The sequence below is a fragment of the Chenopodium album genome, chromosome 13, assembly GCF_948465745.1.
Source record: "Chenopodium album chromosome 13, dcCheAlbu1.1, whole genome shotgun sequence".
NCBI classification, from domain to species: domain Eukaryota; kingdom Viridiplantae; phylum Streptophyta; class Magnoliopsida; order Caryophyllales; family Amaranthaceae; genus Chenopodium; species Chenopodium album.
In genome coordinates, this window is record NC_137846.1 from 51,251,635 (window position 1) to 51,271,221 (window position 19,587).

The 19,587-nt window shown below is 40.4% G+C and overlaps 3 protein-coding genes across 3 annotated transcripts; all 3 read left to right on the top strand.

The window, feature by feature from the left end:
• The first annotated feature begins 3,199 nt into the window (after positions 1–3,199).
• On the top strand, positions 3,200–3,994 carry LOC145575684 (uncharacterized). The gene has a single exon (XM_081633506.1). It carries the CDS (start codon positions 3,200–3,202, stop codon positions 3,992–3,994), a length of 795 nt encoding a protein of 264 aa, XP_081489632.1.
• A 10,119-nt stretch (positions 3,995–14,113) lies between these two features.
• On the top strand, positions 14,114–15,474 carry LOC145575686 (F-box/FBD/LRR-repeat protein At4g26340-like). Its single transcript, XM_081633507.1, has 3 exons — positions 14,114–14,845; positions 15,169–15,324; positions 15,436–15,474. Exons 1-3 carry the CDS (start codon positions 14,114–14,116, stop codon positions 15,472–15,474), a joined length of 927 nt encoding a protein of 308 aa, XP_081489633.1.
• Positions 15,475–16,090: 616 nt separating this feature from the next.
• On the top strand, positions 16,091–18,211 carry LOC145575687 (uncharacterized). Its single transcript, XM_081633508.1, has one exon. The coding sequence runs from the start codon at positions 16,091–16,093 to the stop codon at positions 18,209–18,211; it is 2,121 nt and encodes a 706-aa protein (XP_081489634.1).
• Positions 18,212–19,587: the final 1,376 nt, after the last annotated feature.

Here is a 19,587-nt window from a genome sequence, read left to right on the forward strand (position 1 = left end):
CTTTCATCTAGTATACCTCTAAAAAAAGGACTTGGTAACGACAAAAGATAAAGCATATGAAAAGTTTATTTCATAAAAAAAAAACCAAAGGTAAAAGTAAAAAAAATAAAAAATTATGAAATCATCATAGCAAATTGGCGGGAAAAAAATTATGTCAGAGAGACATGTGTACAATTTGAAGAAGGAATGATGTCAGCAACATTTTGTTTTACTATTAGTTAATAGATGACATTTACTATTTAAACATTGATTACACATGATTCACAATATATTTACCAAATCAAAATTGGTTTTGGTAAATTTAAGTTAGTGAAAAATAAAATGAACATTGTACAATTTTCAATATACATTAAGTCAACGCCTCTTGCATTTTTTAAAAATGAAAAGAATATAAAATTTTATATCATCTTAGCCATAATATACATATCTCCTATATAAGTTAAGATAATTCTTCAAAATTCAAAAAAAAAAAAAAAAAAAAAAAACATTTTAGATATTTAATTTAACTTTTGCTACCAGCAAAACACATGTATTTCATTTTTGCTACCGAAAGAAAATCTTAATTTCATTTTGCTACCATACAAAAAACAACTTTGTTAAAAATTGCCACCACTTAACACTTTCAGTTAGGGTTCTGTTAAGTTTATTCAAAAAAAAAAAAAAAAACCAGCCACCCGTTAAAAAGCCCAGCCTCTCCTGTCAACCACCTTCCCCCCTACCGGCGCCCAAAGCTGCGGCTGGCGCCGGCGACCTCACCCCACTCCTTTTCCCCCACCTACGCAGCTTATCCCCCTCCCTTTTCCCCTTCTTGCTGCCCGACCCCAACCACCACACCGAAACCACCATATACCATAAAACCCATTTAGAGTGGTTTCGGTGTGGTGGTTTAGGGTTAGGGGTGCCCAAAAAGGTTGGGTGGGTCGATTCGATGGTAGGAACGAGGAGGGGGCCAATTCCGGTGGGGCAAATGGGGAGGGAGGTGGTTTCCGGTTTGGGGTTGGGGTTGAGGCAACAAGAAGGGGAAAAGGGAGGGGCTGGGCTGCGTTGGTAGGGGAAAGGGAGTGGGATGGGGTCATCAGCGCCGGCCGCAGCTTTGGGCCCTGGCCGCCGACAGGGGGGAGGGGCTGGGCTTTTTTAAGGGTGGTTGGGTCTTTTTTTATTTTTTATTTATTTTTTGGTGGCTGACGGGGAGGCAGTTAGGGTGGCTAAGGAGGAAGTGATGGCCGAAAGATGTCAGTGAGGGTGGCTGGATCTCACTAACGGAATTACTAACTGAAAATGTTAAGTGGTAGCAATTTTTAACAAACTTGTTTTTGTATGGTAGCAAAATAAAATTAAAATTTTCCCCGGTAGCAAAAGTGAAATATATGTGTTTTGCTAGTAGCAAAAGTGAAATTTAATACTAAAAAAAAAAATAAAAAAATAAAAAACTATACACTAAAACAAATATAGAAATGACGACACCTGATTTATAAAAAGTAAAAATTAAATTTTCAATCAAATAGTGCATAAATAACATCCGCTTTATGTTGAATAACGGAGACCTTGAATTAAATTAATTAATATGCTTCGTCTGTACTTAATACCTATTACATGAAAACACAAACTATATACACCACATGTCCTCCTCTTCTTCACCATTTGAATTTATTTTATTATAATTTTTTCATGAGAGACTTTTTTAATTCCTTTTGCCTCAACACTCTATCGTTCCCATTCATCTCTAATATTTTAAATCCCTTTAACATTCTTCATCAATTGTATTATTTATTTCTCTATTCAATTCACATACAAATTCTTTTCTTCCCCTACTTCTTAACTTTCATTGAATTTATTGATATTTAATCAATTACTCATGCAAAAATTACATTACTATTTAAAAACATTCATTGATTTTCCAAGTTGAGGGACAAAAAATTGCTAACGATTTTTCTTTTTTAATTTTTCTATGCATAATCCGTGCATGGCACGGGCCAAAAGGCTAGCTAAGTATACAATAATACAAACCAATAGTGCCACATGTCACACTCACCATCTAACCTTTTTTTATTCTATTATTTATAAATAATTTATATTAAAATCATTAATCAATTAATTTATTATGTATAATTAATGTTATTTCTTTCACATCCCCACTAACTCTTATAAATTATATAACGTTAAATACTTTAGGTATTATGTAACTTGTAAAATTTAAATAACAAAAAGTATAGTGTTTCATTTTCTTCATTAGAAAAAAGTTGCAAATTATTATTGCACATGATATAACATATTACAATCAAGGTATTATTATTATCTTTATAGTGACATTTTAATTATCACCTGAAAACCTATGCATAAAACTAACAAGTAACACCTCAAGAGAAATACCCTATAAGAAATAGTCCGTGTATTGAATGTGCAAAAAAACTAGTTATATTTTAAAGTAGAAACAACCTTATGTAATGTCTGGCTCACACCCTAATAAGGTATTGAAACATCGTGAAATAACAAAAAGAAAACTGTTAAGCCTTATATTTGTGTATAGCTAATGGGCCAATGTCATAAGGCCTAATCTCTTTTAGATTGTATATATAATATATACTTGTTCATACAGCAATACAACTAAGGAAAATCAATTCCTGACAAAACCTAAGGGATAACTGCATAAGGGAGTTGCCTCTTTTTTTTCCATGAAATAAGCATACATCTAGCCTTGATCAAACGCAGTCGGCCTGAAATATACCGATTTGGGTCATTTTTTCCTACCCTGTTTCGTTTTGTATTTATTTCATATTTATTAAGAATTTTGACCCAATCCAAATTCGCCCCAAAATAACGATCTAGGGCAATGGGTACAGTTTTGTGTAGTTCGATCATGGGCATTGTCCCCGCCTAAAAGCCTTCATTGAATAATAAAAACCATTTTGTCTGTTAGAATATATTGAAAATATATTCTTTGACTTTGTAAATAACTAATCTAGCAAGTGTATATATCCTAGCCTAATCTTAGCCTAGTTTGTAGCTTAACAGTTGCCGAGTTTATCTCGCAACCTTTGTGTATTTATACTCACAGCTAATGAATAGAAAGGGCAACGATCATCTTCTTTCATGGTATCAGATTAGGGTCTCGATCCTAGCTTTCCTCTTTCCCTCTCACTCACGGCCCAACTCCTTCTTCTTCCCCAAATTTTCTTTTCTACTTCCGCTGCAACGTTCCATGGCAGAGACTCCAAAATATCACCCTGCATTTGCTATAACAAATGTTAAATCCCTCATTCCGATTACTTTGGACATGTATCACTCTTGGGCCGCCCTCTTTAAGGTGCTTTGTAGGGTTCACGACCTTACAAATCACATCATACCTCCTATGGAGGTGACGAAACTCGCTGCATATGAGAAATCCAAATCGGCAGACTTGGCCTATTGGAAACGACTTGATGCCGCAGTCCTTAATTGGATTTACGGTTCCATTTCTCATGACCTTCTCACTGCTATCCTTCTCAAGGATGACACCGCTCAAGGTTCTTGGTCTCGTCTCGAGTCTATGTTTCAAGACAACAAAGCATCCCGGGCTTCTCATCTCGAACAAGAACTTGCTGACCTTGATTTCGAGAATTTCTCCTCTATTGATGGCTATTGCAATCACATCAAATCCCTCGCTAATCGTCTTGCGGATGTTGATGCTCCGATTCCCGATACCCGTCTTATTCTTAAACTGACTGCCGGACTACCTGAAGCATACGCCGGTATGGTGGACTTTATCCAAAATCAAGAACCCTTGCCTTCTTTTGAATCATGCCGGTCTCGTCTTAAATTAGCTGAGCGTACTATCAAAAATCGCTTAGCTAAGGAAGGTGGCTCCAACGGCCGTGTACCCACTGCCCTCGTCTCTACCACCGGTGGCAACCAATCGGAGTCCTCTGCTTCTCGCTACAACAAGAATAACAAGCAGCAGAAAAAGAATTCCAAGAATTCTAATAAGGCTGCTCGTAATTCAGGTGGGCCGGCCTAGCAGTCAAGTCCATCCAATGGCCAACCTTGGATGTTTCAGCAAGGACCATGCTCCTGGCCAGCCTCTTGGGCTCCGTGGCAGGCCCAATGGCCAAGTCCTCCCTGCCCGTATCCAGCGCAGTCTTGGGCACCTCGGGCTGCTGCTTCTTCAGCTGGGTCACGGCCTAATGGGCCTGATATCTTGGGTCCATCTCCACAAGCATACTCTGTTGCAGACATGAGTCCGAATCCAACACCTACCCACATTGAAGCCGCAATGCAAATGCTAGCTAACCTCAATCGACCGGATCCAAATTATTATATGGACACTGGTGCAACATCTCATATGACGGCCGACCAAGGTATTCTCTCCACTTATGTCAATTCGAGCATTAAAAATCATAATATTGTTGTTGGTAATGGTGATTTAGTTCCAATTATTGGTCACAGTAGTGCTACTTTGCCCTCACCGTACCCTCCCTTCACCCTTAACCATGTTTTGCATGCTCCCAAAATAATAAAGAACTTGATATCCGTCCGTAAATTCACAACTGACAATATGGTTTCTATTTCCTTTGATCCTTATGGGTTTTCTGTGAATGATTTACAGACGGGAGCCCAACTAATGAGATGTGACAGTACCGGTGACTTATATCCAATCTTTCCTTCTAGTCAAGCCAACTCTCCAGTCACACATTCAAATTTTACTGCTCTTTCTTCCGATCTTTGGCATAATCGATTAGGACACCCTGGCGATGTTATTCTTAGATCTTTAAGCAATCAAAAATTTATTGAATGTAATAAGTTTTGTAATTCTTTTTGTGCTTCGTGTCCTTTAGGGAAACACATTAAACTTCCTTTTTGTGATTCTATGTTGCACACTACTTTTCCTTTTGATATTATTCATAGTGACCTTTGGACTTCTCCTCTTATTAGTTCTTCTGGTCATTGCTATTATCTATTATTTCTTGATGACTACAACAAATTCTTATGGACTTATCCTATTTCTAAAAAATCACAGGTCAAACAAATTTTCCAATCTTTTCATAAGATAGTCCAAACACAATTTGAACGTAACATTAAGACTTTTCAATGTGATAATGGCACTGAGTATGTTAATGGCACTCTTAAACAATTTTTTGAGAACCAAGGCATGCTTTATTGTCTTTCTTGTCCCCACACCTCTCCTCAAAATGGAAAAGCTGAACGCCACATAAAATCAATTAATAATATTATTCGGACCCTTCTTGCTCATGCATCCTTGCCACATTCCTTTTGGCATCATGCTCTAGCCATGGCTACTTACCTCCTTAACATTTTACCCACCAAAGTCTTAGGTTATAAATCTCCTACTCAAATATTATACCAGCGTGATACGATTTATTCGACTTTACGAGTCTTTGGTTGCTTATGTTTTCCTCTTTTCCCCTCCACTTCCATAAACAAATTGCAAGAACGGTCCACTCCTTGTGTCTATCTTGGCCTGCGCCAAATCATCGTGGTTCGAAGTGCTATAATTTAACAAATGGAAAAATCATTATTTGTAGGCATGTGAGATTTATCGAAAACGAATTTTCGTTCTCAAAATATCACAAACCGAATTATGGTCATTATGATTTTTTGGATTTTAATCCATTAAACCATCCTCCCCATTTACGCACCACTCAACCACAACCTCCTCCTTCTCCAGCCCAGCCCACTCCACCTATTTCTCCAAATGGGCAGCAAACCCCTCCCTCCTCTTCTGGGCCGAATTTCCCCTTCAGCCCAACTCCTTCACCAACTGTCACAAATTCGCAGATGGGCCCAACACACCCCAAACCTGCACCCTCCTTTGTTTGACAGTCCGGTCCATACTTCCTCACGAAGTACGGACCACCTCTCCCCCACGCCTGCCAGCACCACCGTGTCTGCCACCACCAGCGGTTTAGCCGCCCCTCCCTCACCTACCCACACAACCCATCAAATGACCACAAGAGCTAAAGACGGCATTGTAAAATCTAACCCCAAATATTTTTCCAATCTAAACACAATGACCACTACCTCTATCTCTCCTATACCAAAGGACCCGGTTAGTGTTATTCGTGACCTTAATTGGAAAAATGCAATGTTAGATGAATATAATGCTCTAATTGATAATCATACTTGGGATTTGGTCCCTCGGCCTCCTAATGTAAATGTGATTCGCTCTATGTGGATATTTCGTCATAAACGGAATTCTGATGGTTCTTTTGAGCGGTATAAGGCTCGTCTTGTGGCTGATGGTAAGACTCAGCAGCAGGGTATTGATTGTGATGAGACTTTCAGTCCGGTTGTCAAACCGGCTACTATTCGTACTGTTCTTAGCATTGCTATTTCACACTCTTGGCCGATCCATTAGTTGGATGTCAAGAATGCTTTTCTGCATGGTAAGCTCAATGAAACAGTTTATATGCATCAGCCCATGGGTTTTCGTGACAAAAGTCGCCCTGATCATGTGTGTTTATTACGGGGTTCTCTCTATGGATTTGCTAACAGTAAATCTGATACTTCTCTGTTTATTTTTAGGCAGGGATCTGATACTGCTTATATTCTGTTATATGTTGATGATATCATTCTTACAGCATCTCTGACCATCTGCGGACACGTATTATGGATCTATTGTGCTCCAAATTTGCAATGAAGGATTTAGGTCCTTTGAGTTTCTTTTTGGGTATTGCTGCGACTCGTGATGCTAATGGTATGTTTTTTTCTCAGAAACAGTATGCTTCTTTAATCATTGACAAGGCAGGCATGTCTAACTGTAGTTCTTGTCCTACCCCTGTTGACACGAAGTCTAAGCTTAGTGCTTCTCATGATGATCAATATGAGGATCCTACTAATTACAGGAGTCTTGCAGGTGCTCTTCAGTATCTGACTTTTACCAGACCTGACATTTCATATGCAGTTCAACAAGTGTGTCTTCACATGCATGATCCGCGCAATGCGCATATGGCAGCTCTGAAGCGTATCATACGCTATTTACAGGGCACTTTATCTTTTGGTTTGCATCTGTACAAGTCCTCTATTGATAAACTTGTTGCTTATACTGATGCGGATTGGGGGGGATGCCCCGACACCAGGCGATCTACTTCAGGTTATTGTGTGTTTTTAGGTGACAATTTGATTTCCTGGTCTTCTAAACGGCAACCTACATTATCTAAGTCTAGTGTAGAGGCCGAATATCGTGGGGTTGCTAATGTCGTGTCTGATTCGTGTTGGATCAGAAATTTGTTGCTTGAGCTTTATTTTCCTATTCGGAAAGTAACTATTGTTTATTGTGACAATGTGAGTGCCATCTACCTCTCCGGAAATCCAGTGCAACATCAACGTACAAAACACATTGAGATGGATATTCATTTTGTACGAGAAAAAGTCGCTAAGGGCGAGGTACGAGTACTACATGTTCCTTCCCGTTATCAAATTGCAGATATTTTTACGAAGGGTCTTCCACGGGTTTTGGTTGATGACTTTCGTGCCAGTCTTAGCATCCGTGATGCTCCCGCTACGACTGCGGGGGAGTGTTAGAATATATTGCAAATATATTCTTTGACTTTGTAAATAACTAATCTAACAAGTGTATATATCCTAGCCTAATCTTAGCCTAGTTTGTAGCTTAACAGTTGCCGAGTTTATCTCGCAACCTTTGTGTATTTATACTCACAACTAATGAATAGAAAGGGCAATGATCATCTTCTTTCATTGTCCATGCCTTGGCTTTTGCATGGCCCATGATCAACTGTACGTATATTTTAAGATTGCATAATAACGTTAATAAATGGCTAATTTGTAACGTAATATGAGCTAGAATCCTGAAAATAATTGAAAATTTTCACAGGGATAATGTCAATATGAGATTGTGTTAACTTATTTTGCATTTTTTTTAATAGAATAAAGAAGAGTTATTTCATTAAATAATAATGTAAAATTCATTTAGTGTTTATAATTATCCCTCTATTAAACACCCTATAACTGATGGCAAAATGGTGTAGCTTCTGATTTGCCATCGAATAATTTAGATGTCCTTGCATTGTTGTTGATGGAACTCCATTAATGTTTATTTAAATTTGCAAAACTAATACGAGTATGATTGGTCCTCAAGATTGGTAAAATTGTAAGACAAGGTTTTTTTTTTTTTTTTTTTTTTTTTTTTTTTTTTTTTTTTTAAATCTGTAGCCTTACACAAAGAGACACTTAATTCTTCAAATTCATTTTGGTATCGTGATGTTAAACCCGCATATATTGGACCAAAAACATGGGTTGAGGTTCGATTTGGACCCTCCTATTTTAGCCCTATAAAAATTAGCCCATATCCAATATAAAACACTCACACAGTCCTACTTAATTACTTGGAAAATTTGTTAATTACTACCTCAAAAAAGGGGTCTTTGTGATTACTACCCCTAAAACTGATTAATTCTAGCAACTACTACCTTTTTTACTAATCAGCCTACTTAAGCTCTTAATGATATCATTATTCATCTAAATTCTAATTAGTAGCTCTTAAACCTTAATTAATTAAATAAACCCTAGCACCACCTTCCCACCACCATTGCATCACCTCCGGTGGCCCCCCTTTGGCCTCTTAACACCTCCGACAACTCCTCCACCATGAAACCCATTCCCTCGCTCAATCCCCCACCACGAAACCCATCATCCTGTTCCCCCACCACAAGATCCACCCTCTTCTTGTTCCCCCACCACGATTTCCACCTCTATTCCGCTTCCTCGACACATGATTCCCTCCCCCTTACTTTCCATCACCACAAAATCTATCCTCCTCCCATTCCCCACAAACGAAACAAAGCCCTATCACGTGGCTGGACTGTTTTCGGGGGCTAGAAGAAGGGAGAGGGCGGTAATCGGGGTTGAGGAGAGGTAAAGGGATAGGTTTTAAAGGTTGGGGCAAAGGGAAGGGCGGTAATTGCGGTGGGAGTGAGTTTCGTGGTGGATGACCAAGAGGGGGTGGATTTCGTGGTGGAGGAGCTACCGGAGGTCGTAAAGGAGGGCTGCTGGAGGTGGTGGGTAGGTGGTGCAAGGATTTATTTAATTAATTAAGGTTTAAGAGCTACTAATTAGAATTTAGATGGATAATGATATCATTAAGAGCTTAAGTTGGCTAATTAGTAAAAAAGGTAGTAGTTGCTAGAATTAATTAGTTTTAGAGGTATTAATTAACAACTTTTTTTTTAGGGGTAGTAATTCACAAAGGCCCCCTTTTTGAGGTAGTAATTAACAAATTTTCCTAATTACTTACTCCCCAATTCCCATTTCTCCGACCAAAAAAACAATAAATTACTCTCCATCTCTCGCACTCAATATCGGCGCATTTGTGAGGTAATCTTCTTCTTCTCCCTCGTAATTCTTCTTCAGCTATTGATGTTAATTGTTAATGTTAATTAATTCTGCAATTCCTGGTTTGATTTTATTAGTGTATATAAAATCTGGGTAAAATGATTCCTTAATTTCCATTATGAGTTAATTACAAATTCGACTATTTTACTTGATGACCTATTAGTGAAAATACACTTTTAAACAAATCTAATACCTCTAAAAGTTCAATAATTTAATCATTTTTTTTATTATTCTAAATACACTGGAAATTAAATTTATTTATTTATCTATTTTATTTATGATGATTGACGACCCTAAATCAATTTTTGTAAGGTTTAGAGTTTATTTATAGTTCTAATTTGAGTTAGATTTTTATAATCTGATGATTTAAAGAAAGATTCAAACTTTGCCTTTGAATTATATATGAATCGAAATCAGGTTTTAAGTTGCTGTGCAAGTTTTTTTTTTATGACAATTTCGCATCTTTTGCACTTAGTATATTTTAATAGGCGGATGGCTGGAACTTTGGAAGTGCAATATTGGAATTAATTGGAATATGATTAATATTAATGCAAATCTATACACATATTTTGGACGAATATTATGTTATGTTTTGTTAATTATGCACACTTAGAATTCCTAATTAATCTTGTATTCATCTTTTCACATTGTAAAGTACCTTATTGTATTAGGGTTAAGTTTACCCTATCTAACATGCTGGCTTAATACTTTAATAGATGAGGCTTACACCGTCTACTCCCAAATATTCTCTCTCGGTTTAATATTAACAATCATTAAGTAATTTCCATATCCGAGCAAGATCACCATGCCAAATAAAGAATTGAAACTCGCTGAAGGACAAGTTAGAGGAATCGATAGGATAAGTTGGCTTCCTGATGAAATCCTTTGGCGTATTCTTGTTAAGATATATTATTCAAATATATCTTTGGTCAATGTAGATAATTTGATTACCTTGTTTATAGCCTAGTATATTGTAATTAGTTAGCTCTTTCCTTATTGTTAGCTTAATTAGTGCCTTATGTTAAGGCTGTAATTTGTATATATTGGCTATGATGATAATACAATACTCACGGAATTACATTCCTTCATGGTATCAGCAGTACAACTGGGGTTGGGCTCCATGGGCAGCCCCACCTTGTCCTTACCCAAATCAAGGTTGGGCTCCTCGCCAACAAGGCCCAATCAGGCAGCAGCAGTCCGGTCTCTTAGGCCCACGTCCTCAACAGGCCTATACAATGTCTCAGCAGCCCATGTCCTATGTTCCGACCGATATAGAATCGGCAATGCACACCATGACATTGAACCAACCCGATCCTTCGTGGTATATGGACACCGGTGCAACTTCTCACATGACATCCTCCAACGGTAATCTCTCGTCTTATTTTAATTTGAGCAATCATCATAATGGTATTATTGTTGGTAGTGGTCATACAATTCTAATTCGTGGTTGTGGTCATGCTACTTTGCCTTCCCCGAACCCGCCATTGTCCCTTTCTAATGTCCTTCATGCCCCCAAACTCATTAAGAATTTAATATCTGTTAGAAAATTCACAACTGATAATTCTGTGTCTGTTGAGTTTGACCCTTATGGTTTTTCTGTGAAGGATTATCGGACGGGGATGCCAATAATGAGATGTGATAGCCAAGGGGACCTTTATCCTCTCACTAGCACTTTTTCAAGTTCTACTCCATCAACCTTTACTGCTTTAGCCTCTTCTTGTTGGCATGATCGATTAGGACATCCGGGTTCTTCTATTTTAAAAACTCTTAGTAGAAATAAAAGCATTGAATGTACTCATGATTCTAATGCTAGTATTTGTCATTCTTGTGTACTTGGAAAACATGTTAAGTTGCCGTTTATTTCTTCTATTTCTACTACTTCCATGCCTTTTGATATTGTTCATAGTGATCTATGGTCTTCTCCTGTTTTGAGTTCATCGGGTCATCGATATTATATGCTTATTTTGGATGATTATTCGAAATTTTTGTGGACCTTTCCTTTAGCAAAAAAATCGGATGTTTATGATAAAGTTTTAGGTTTTCAAGCATTAATTCGTACCCAATTTGAACGACCTATTAAGACTTTCCAATGTGATAATGGGCGGGAATATGATAATGGACCTTTTTGGGCATTATGTGAGTCTAATGGCATGTCTTTTCGTCTTTCTTGTCCACATACGTCATCACAAAATGGTAAGGCCGAGAGAAAAATTAGATCATTAAATAATATCATTCGCACTCTTCTTGCACATGCATCTATACCTCCCTCTTTTTGGCACCATGCATTGCAAATGGCAACTTATCTTCATAATATTCTTCCAAGTAAATTGCTAGAGTATAAGTCTCCTCTCCAAGTTCTTTATCAAAGGGAACCGTCTTACTCTCATTTACGTGTCTTTGGGTGTTTGTGTTACCCCTTAATTCCATCCACTACTATTAACAAACTTCAACCTCGATCTACACCTTGTGTTTTTTTGGGATATCCACCGAATCATAGGGGTTACAAATGTTATGATTTGTCTTTGAATAAGATAATCATTAGTCGGCATGTTATATTTAATGAAACGGTTTTTCCCTTTGCTAAAATACACACACCAAGTTCACATACTTATGATTTTTTGGATGAGGGTCTTAACTCATATGTGATCCACCACATAAGCACACTTGACCAGCCCGTATCCCCCCCTCTGGTCCACAATCAGCCTGGGCCGAATGCTGATCATGGCCCAGTGCTTACCCCTTCTTCCTCTATTGGGCCGCTGCAGACTTCCCCTACCCGCAGCCCAACATCCCTCACTAGCCCAACTCTTTCCCCTTATATTCCTAGCACCGATGCTGCTGGTGGGCATAATAGTTCACTCGTGGACCGTGGGCCTGTTTAATCAGCCACGGCCCACTTGCGAGCTACCCAACCAGCAGCCCAACGTGCTTCATTTCCTCGCCCTAGCCCACAGGTTCCACAGCCCACTCCACCTCCTTCTATGGTCACTCGAAGCAAAAATGGTATTATTACGCCAAACCCGAAATACAAAAATTTCAATGCCATGGTTTCTTCTGTTACGAAATCTCCTCTTCCTCGTAACCCCATTTCTGCTTTACGTGACCCGGATTGGAAAATGGCTATGGATGATGAATATAATGCTCTTATTAAAAATAAGACGTGGGAGTTGGTGCCCCGTCCACCTGATGTTAATGTTATTCGTTCTATGTGGATTTTTACTCACAAGGTCAAATCTGACGGTTCTTTTGAGAGGCATAAAGCCCGTCTTGTAGGTGATGGCAAAACACAACAGGTTGGCATCGATTGTGGGGAGACTTTTAGTCCGGTTGTGAAGCCGGCTACTATCCGGACTGTTCTTAGCCTTGCTTTGTCTAAAGCTTGGTCGATCCATCAACTTGATGTTAAGAACGCTTTTCTGCATGGTGAGCTTCAGGAGACGGTATATATGCATCAACCACTTGGGTACCGTGATAAAACTCACCCTGATTATGTGTGTTTATTGCGTGGCTCTTTATATGGTCTTAAACAGGCACCCCGGGCGTTGTATAAGAGATTTGCAGATTTTGTTGCTTCTATTGGTTTCACTAATAGTAAAAGTGACAATTCACTTTTTATTTATCGTCATGGGAAAAATGTGGCTTATTTGCTTTTGTATGTTGATGACATTATTCTTACTGCTTCTTCTGATGCTCTAAGGCGTTCTATTATGTCCCTTCTTAGCTCGGAATTTGCTATGAAGGACTTGGGTCATCTTAATTATTTTCTTGGCATAGCAGTGACAAGACATAAGGGTGGTTTATTTTTGTCACAACGCAAATATGCGGAGGAAATTATTGACCGCGCAGGGATGGCTTCTTGCAAACCTTCGACTACACCCGTTGAGGTAAAACCGAAGGACAGTTCCATAGGTTCACCTTGTCCTGATCCTACATTGTATCGTAGTCTTGCAGGTGCCTTGCAATACCTCACTTTTACTAGACCGGATATCTCATATGCTGTCCAACAGGTTTGCTTACATATGCATGATCCGAAAGAGAGTCACATGGCGGCTCTCAAACGGGTTATTCGGTGCATACAGGGCACTGTTGACCATGGTTTGCATCTGTATCCGTCATCTATTTCATCTCTTGTTTCGTATACAGATGCTGATTGGGCCGGGTGTCCGGATACTAGACGCTCTACATCCGGTTATTGTGTGTATTTGGGTGATAATTTGATCTCTTGGTCCTCGAAACGACAACCTACTCTATCCAAGTCTAGTGCTGAGGCAGAGTACAGGGGCGTTGCTAATGTAGTTTCTGAGTCGTGTTGGCTTAGAAACTTACTTTTGGAGTTGCATTGTCCGATTAAAAAGGCTACATTGGTGTATTGTGACAATGTGAGTGCTATTTATCTTTCTGGCAATCCGGTGCAACATCAACGAACAAAACACATAGAGATGGATATTTTGTTTGTTCGAGAAAAGGTAGCACGAGGTGAGGTTCGTGTTCTTCATGTTCCTTCTAGGCACCAAATTGCAGATATTTTCACTAAGGGGCTCCCTCGTGTGCTATTTGAAGACTTAAAGGATAGTCTAAGTGTTCGTCCTCCTCCCGCTTAGACTATGGGGGTGTGTTAAGATATATTATTCAAATATATCTTTGGTCAATGTAGATAATTTGATTACCTTGTTTATAGCCTAGTATATTGTAATTAGTTAGCTCTTTCCTTATTGTTAGCTTAATTAGTGCCTTATGTTAAGGCTGTAATTTGTATATATTGGCTATGATGATAATACAATACTCACGGAATTACATTCCTTCAATTCTGTCCCTTCTTCCGTCGAGTGATGAGGTTGTGAGAACTGGAGTTTTGTCAACTAAATGGAAGAATATTTGGGTTGAGGTTGGAAATCTAGATATAGATGATGGTTACTTTCGACGAATTAAGCATAAATTTGAGCAAGAGAAACAACAAATGGAGAAGAGTTTAGTAAATTATATAAATAAGATGGTGAATCGCTATGATTATCCTTGTATAGAAAGATTATGTCTATCTATATCGTCATCTGCCTCCTCAACCATCCTTAATAGATCGTTAGCTGAGCGAGATGTGAGGCACCTTGAGGTCTGTTTTCGTGAAAATCAAGTAGCATCATTTCCTGAGAGGCTTTTCATATCGACATCATTAGTAGTATTGAAGTTGAAAACTGATTACCTTGAAACTCCATTTACAATCTGGCTTCCTAGTCTTAAGACCCTTCACCTTAACATCTCGAAATCTTTTATAACTCAGCATTTGGAGGATTTCTTACCTAGATGCCCTTCTCTTGAGGAGTTACTTATGAAAAGTCGTGCTGTGAAGAAGCATGTATCGCAGGATTTGGATCTACTTATTCAGATCCCCACATTAAAGAGATGTGGATTTGAATTTGTTGATAATGGAGATGTCACTAAAGGAGGATCTTACAAACTTCTTCACAGAGTTGCGATTAATGCTCCAAGACTTGAGTACCTTTGGGTAAGAGATTATCAGACAGGCCTTTATTCAGTTATTAGTACTGGTATATGTAAAATGGTTGAGGCGCATTTGGATTGGCAACCAACTTATAACAAAAAAAAAATCATCAATACCTGATATTATGAATTTATACATGCTCTTAAAAAGGCTCAAATTTGCCAAGGTGCTATCACTTTCCGGCCATACTATCCAGGTACGAACATTCACCATTAGACTGTCAAACACTTTACTAATCAATATTTTTCGTATATAGAGATTTGTGTTAATCAATACTCACACATGTTTGATGTTATAATGTTGATGCTATGCTTACGCTATTGTAGTGGTTGAACTTGAGCTTTCACTTGAAAGGAAAACTAGAAACCTTCAAAAGGTTGATGAAATTAGAATTGAATGTTGCTGGTGATATTAATTGTGAATTTTTGGCAAAGTTCCTTTCGTACACACCTAATCTTGAGTACCTTATTCTCACAAACAAGGTTAGTAGTACAATAGTACATTGATCGAGTAGGATCGATCTATGACATTAAGAAATTAAACAACTTTTTCGTTCATCACATTCTTATTACTACTTCCAATTTTTATTTCAGGTTTGTTCTAGTCTCTATGTTAATCCTTGTTATGGGTAGAAATTCATATATGTAAGTCAACGACAGTCAGAGCGAGGTCAGGCGACGACGACTCTTCGTCAAGGACGAAGGACGAAGCTGCTTACCAGCAATCCTATTTTTCCGCAAGAAGATAAGCTAGAAGACTTGGTCTCATTCGTCCTTCTCCAGTCCGTTGAAGATCAAAGCAGAGAGTATATTTCATTAACTGAATTCCGGGAATCAAGGATTGGAATTCTATCTCCAAAGCAACGGCTGCAATTAAGAATTGGAACGTTTGTATATAAAGGGGGGGACACCTACGAATATCGATACATTGCAATCTAGTAACTCTTAAGCTAAACACACCTATTGTATGCAAGTTATACATTTTTGCCATAGTGAAAGTTTGGTAGATCCTCATTCTACCCGCGGTTTTTACCTTCATTGGGTTTTCCACGTCAACAATTCCTTGTGTCGTCTTATTGCTTTCGTTATTACTTGCTTTCGATTTTATTTAGTTGATTCGTAGCCTAGATTTTGATATTCAATCCCACCTAACGAAAATTAGCATAAACAATTTGGCGCCCACCGTGGGGCTACAACTAGATAAGATCCAGAAAAACCCTATTTCAACCTCAAGATGTCAGCCAGCGAAATGACCCCAGAGCAACTTAGGGAGGCCTATGAGAGAGCCCAGGCGGACCTTGAAGCAGCCAGAGAGTCTAATGAGCGTCTCAGCAGGGAAAAAGAGGCGTCGGAGTCCGACGCAGCTAAGCTCCGTCGGCAGTTGGAGTCAGCCAACAACACTCGTCGCCGCCAGCCGAGGCGGTTGGATATGATCCCTAGAATGCCGCCGTTGGATATCCTTGAATCTCCACATGATACCGATACCGAGTCCAGCGACGGAGAGAGAGACCGGAGTTCCCCAGTCAGGAACGTCGGGCAAGGAAGCCTTCAGACGCCAGGGAATGAGCAAGACAATCAGCCGCCGAATCAAACAGAGATCCTGCTCCAGAGGTTGGTCGCGCTGGAAAAGCAGAACTCCAGGGTGCTGTCAATGATGAAGAGGATGCCAGGTGTCCCGATCCCAGTCCAAAGAGAAGCCCCCGACGGGTTCGCCGCAACGCCATTCTGTGACGAGTTGGCCATGGCCCGGATTCCAAGAAGAGTGTCGCTTCCGACGTTTACGTCACTTTATGATGGGACGACATGCCCGGAGCAGCATGTGGAGTATTACAAGCAGCGGATGTGGCAGGCCTCGATCCCGTTCGATTGCTGGGAAGCATGCATGTGCAAATCATTCGGCGCGACGCTGACCGGTCCCGCCCTCAAATGGCTCGGCAAACTCGAACCAGGTAGTATAACCAGTTTTTCTATGTTAGTTAACAAGTTTTATTCCCATTTTGAAAGCAGCAGGCAGTTCGACAAGCAAACCAGTGACCTGTACCGGATCGTCCAAGGGCCCAGAGAGAGCGTCAGAACCTATTGGTCCAGATTCAATAAAGAGAAGGTGTCGATCAAGAACGTCGACAACAGGACTGCCATCGAAGCCTTCCTCCGGGGATTGCATACCGATTCAGATCTGTACAAAGATATGGTCAAGTACCCCTGCTCAACTTTTGAAGAAGTCAGGACAAGAACCGTGGCCCAGATGCGCTTCGACGAAGATATCGCCAACCGCAACTCCTATCCGAATGCCAGAAGCCCGTCCGACCGCAAAGCTCCAAGCAACCCAAGAGGATCATGGCGACGCCAGCCCTACGAGGCATCAGGTAGATCACGCTCTGTTAATGCTGTGCAGGTAGAACAGGTCCTCGACGCCCCTCAATACCCCGAAATATCGGAGTATGGATTCGACGTCAACATAGTAGCGGTAGTCAAAGAGCTGGAGCCCTTAGGCAACAAAGTGCGCTGGCCGATGAAGAGCAACAAACCCGAATCGGAAAAGGATATGAGCAAGTGGTGCGAATTCCACAGCGATCATGGCCATAAGACGGAGGATTGCTACGCCCTGCGTAGAGAGGTCGCCTTCCAGCTGAAGAGAGGTAACCTCAAGCATTTGCTGGGAAGAAAAAAGAGCGCCGATGCAGGTCGCCCCAAGCCAGGAAATGTGACGGATGGCCCTCCAAAACCACCCGAAACCAAGGTAACAGTTAACGTTATTACTGGTGGTTCAGATATTTGTGGACTAACCTATTCTGCAGCCAAAAGGATCGCAAAGTCTACCATAGATAATGCAGATGTCCCGGAAGAAATCAGAGATCCCCAGGAAAAAGAATTGGAAGCAATGGCAATCACGTTCGACGACGACGACATCAACAACATCAACCGAGAGCATGAAGATTCTTTGGTAATTTCGCTGATCATCGGGAATTGTCTGCTTCGAAGGATGTTGGTCGACGGAGGCAGCTCCGCAAATGTCCTGTTCCGGAGCACTATGGAAGTCATGGGGTTGAAAGATAGCGACATCACCAGAAGGTCAACGACTTTGGTCGGCTTTAGTGGCGAAAGCATGTCGACTCTCGGAGACATAACCTTACCCACCTATGCAGGAGGCCTAAACCCTCAAACAAAGTTCAACATCGTCGACTGTCCCTCAACCTACAATGCCATAATGGGCAGACCATGGATCCATCGACTAAAAGCCATCCCCTCAACTTACCACCAGTCAATCAAATTCCCAACCCCATGGGGAGTCCAAGAAATAAAAGGAGAACCCCGTGAAGCCAAACACTGCTACAAAACAACCCTAAAACCTACCATGAGAACTGCCTAGCAATTACAGCATGGTCCGACACCAGACAATCCAAGTGACCTCAAAATTGACGAAGTACCATTAGACCCTAAAAAGCCAAACCAAACCGTCCGTGTCGGAGCCAACCTAGCACCTGAACTAAAGCAAACCCTCCTAGCCTTTCTCCGAGAGAATAAAGACTGTTTCGCCTGGTCTCATGAAGATATGACTGGAATAGACCCAAGCATCATCTCGCACAAGTTGAACGTCGATCCAAATCACAAGCCTGTCAAGCAGAAGCGTCGGAAGTTCGCTCCCGAACGAAATAAAATCATCAACGACGAAGTGCAGCAGCTGATCGACACCGGGAAAATTAGGGAGGTCAAATACCCAGACTGGCTCGCGAATGTGGTAGTCGTCAGCAAAAAGAATGGCAAGTGGAGAGTATGCATCGACTTCACCGACCTGAACAAGGCGTGCCCCAAAGATCCGTTCCCGCTCCCGCATATCGACGCCATGGTCGACGCCACGGCTGGTCACGAACTCCTAACCTTCATGGACGCCTACTCCGGATACAATCAAATCCTAATGCATCCAGACGATCAAGAGAAGACGGCCTTCATGACTGATAAAGGTATATATTGTTATAAAGTTATGCCTTTTGGACTAAAAAATGCAGGTTCGACGTACCAGAGGCTAGTCAACAGAATGTTCAAGGACCAACTAGGGGACACGATGGAGGTATACATCGACGACATGCTGGTGAAGTCAAAGAAGTCAGAAGACCACGTCGGGCATCTTCGTCAAACCTTTGCGGTATTGCGTAAGTACGGTATGAAACTAAACCCCACTAAATGTTCGTTTGGAGTATCTGCTGGTAAATTTTTGGGCTATGTAGTAACACAAAGGGGAATTGAAGCTAGCCCCGGCCAGGTCAGGGCCTTAATAAATATTCAATCCCCCCGAAATGTTAAAGAAACCCAAAAACTGACAGGACGAGTGGCAGCATTAAATCGTTTTATTTCACGATCGTCAGACAAATGCCATCTTTTCTATAATGTTTTAAGGAAAAATAAGGGTTTTGAATGGACTGACGATCATGAAAAAGCGTTACAAGAATTAAAGAAATACTTAATGACGCCACCTCTCCTGTCGAAACCAAAAACTAACGAAACCTTGCAGCTTTACATTGTCGTCAGTGCTGTAGCCGTCAGCGCAGTTCTAACGAGGGAAGACGACGAGGCTGGGCAGCTCCCAGTTTATTACGTAAGTAAGACACTGCTCCCAGCCGAGGTAAGATACACATCCCTAGAGAAATTGGCTCTTGCTCTAATTACTGCCGTTAAAAAACTCAGGCATTATTTTGAAACCCACCACGTAGTGGTGATGACTAACTACCCACTTAAGTCTGTTTTGAG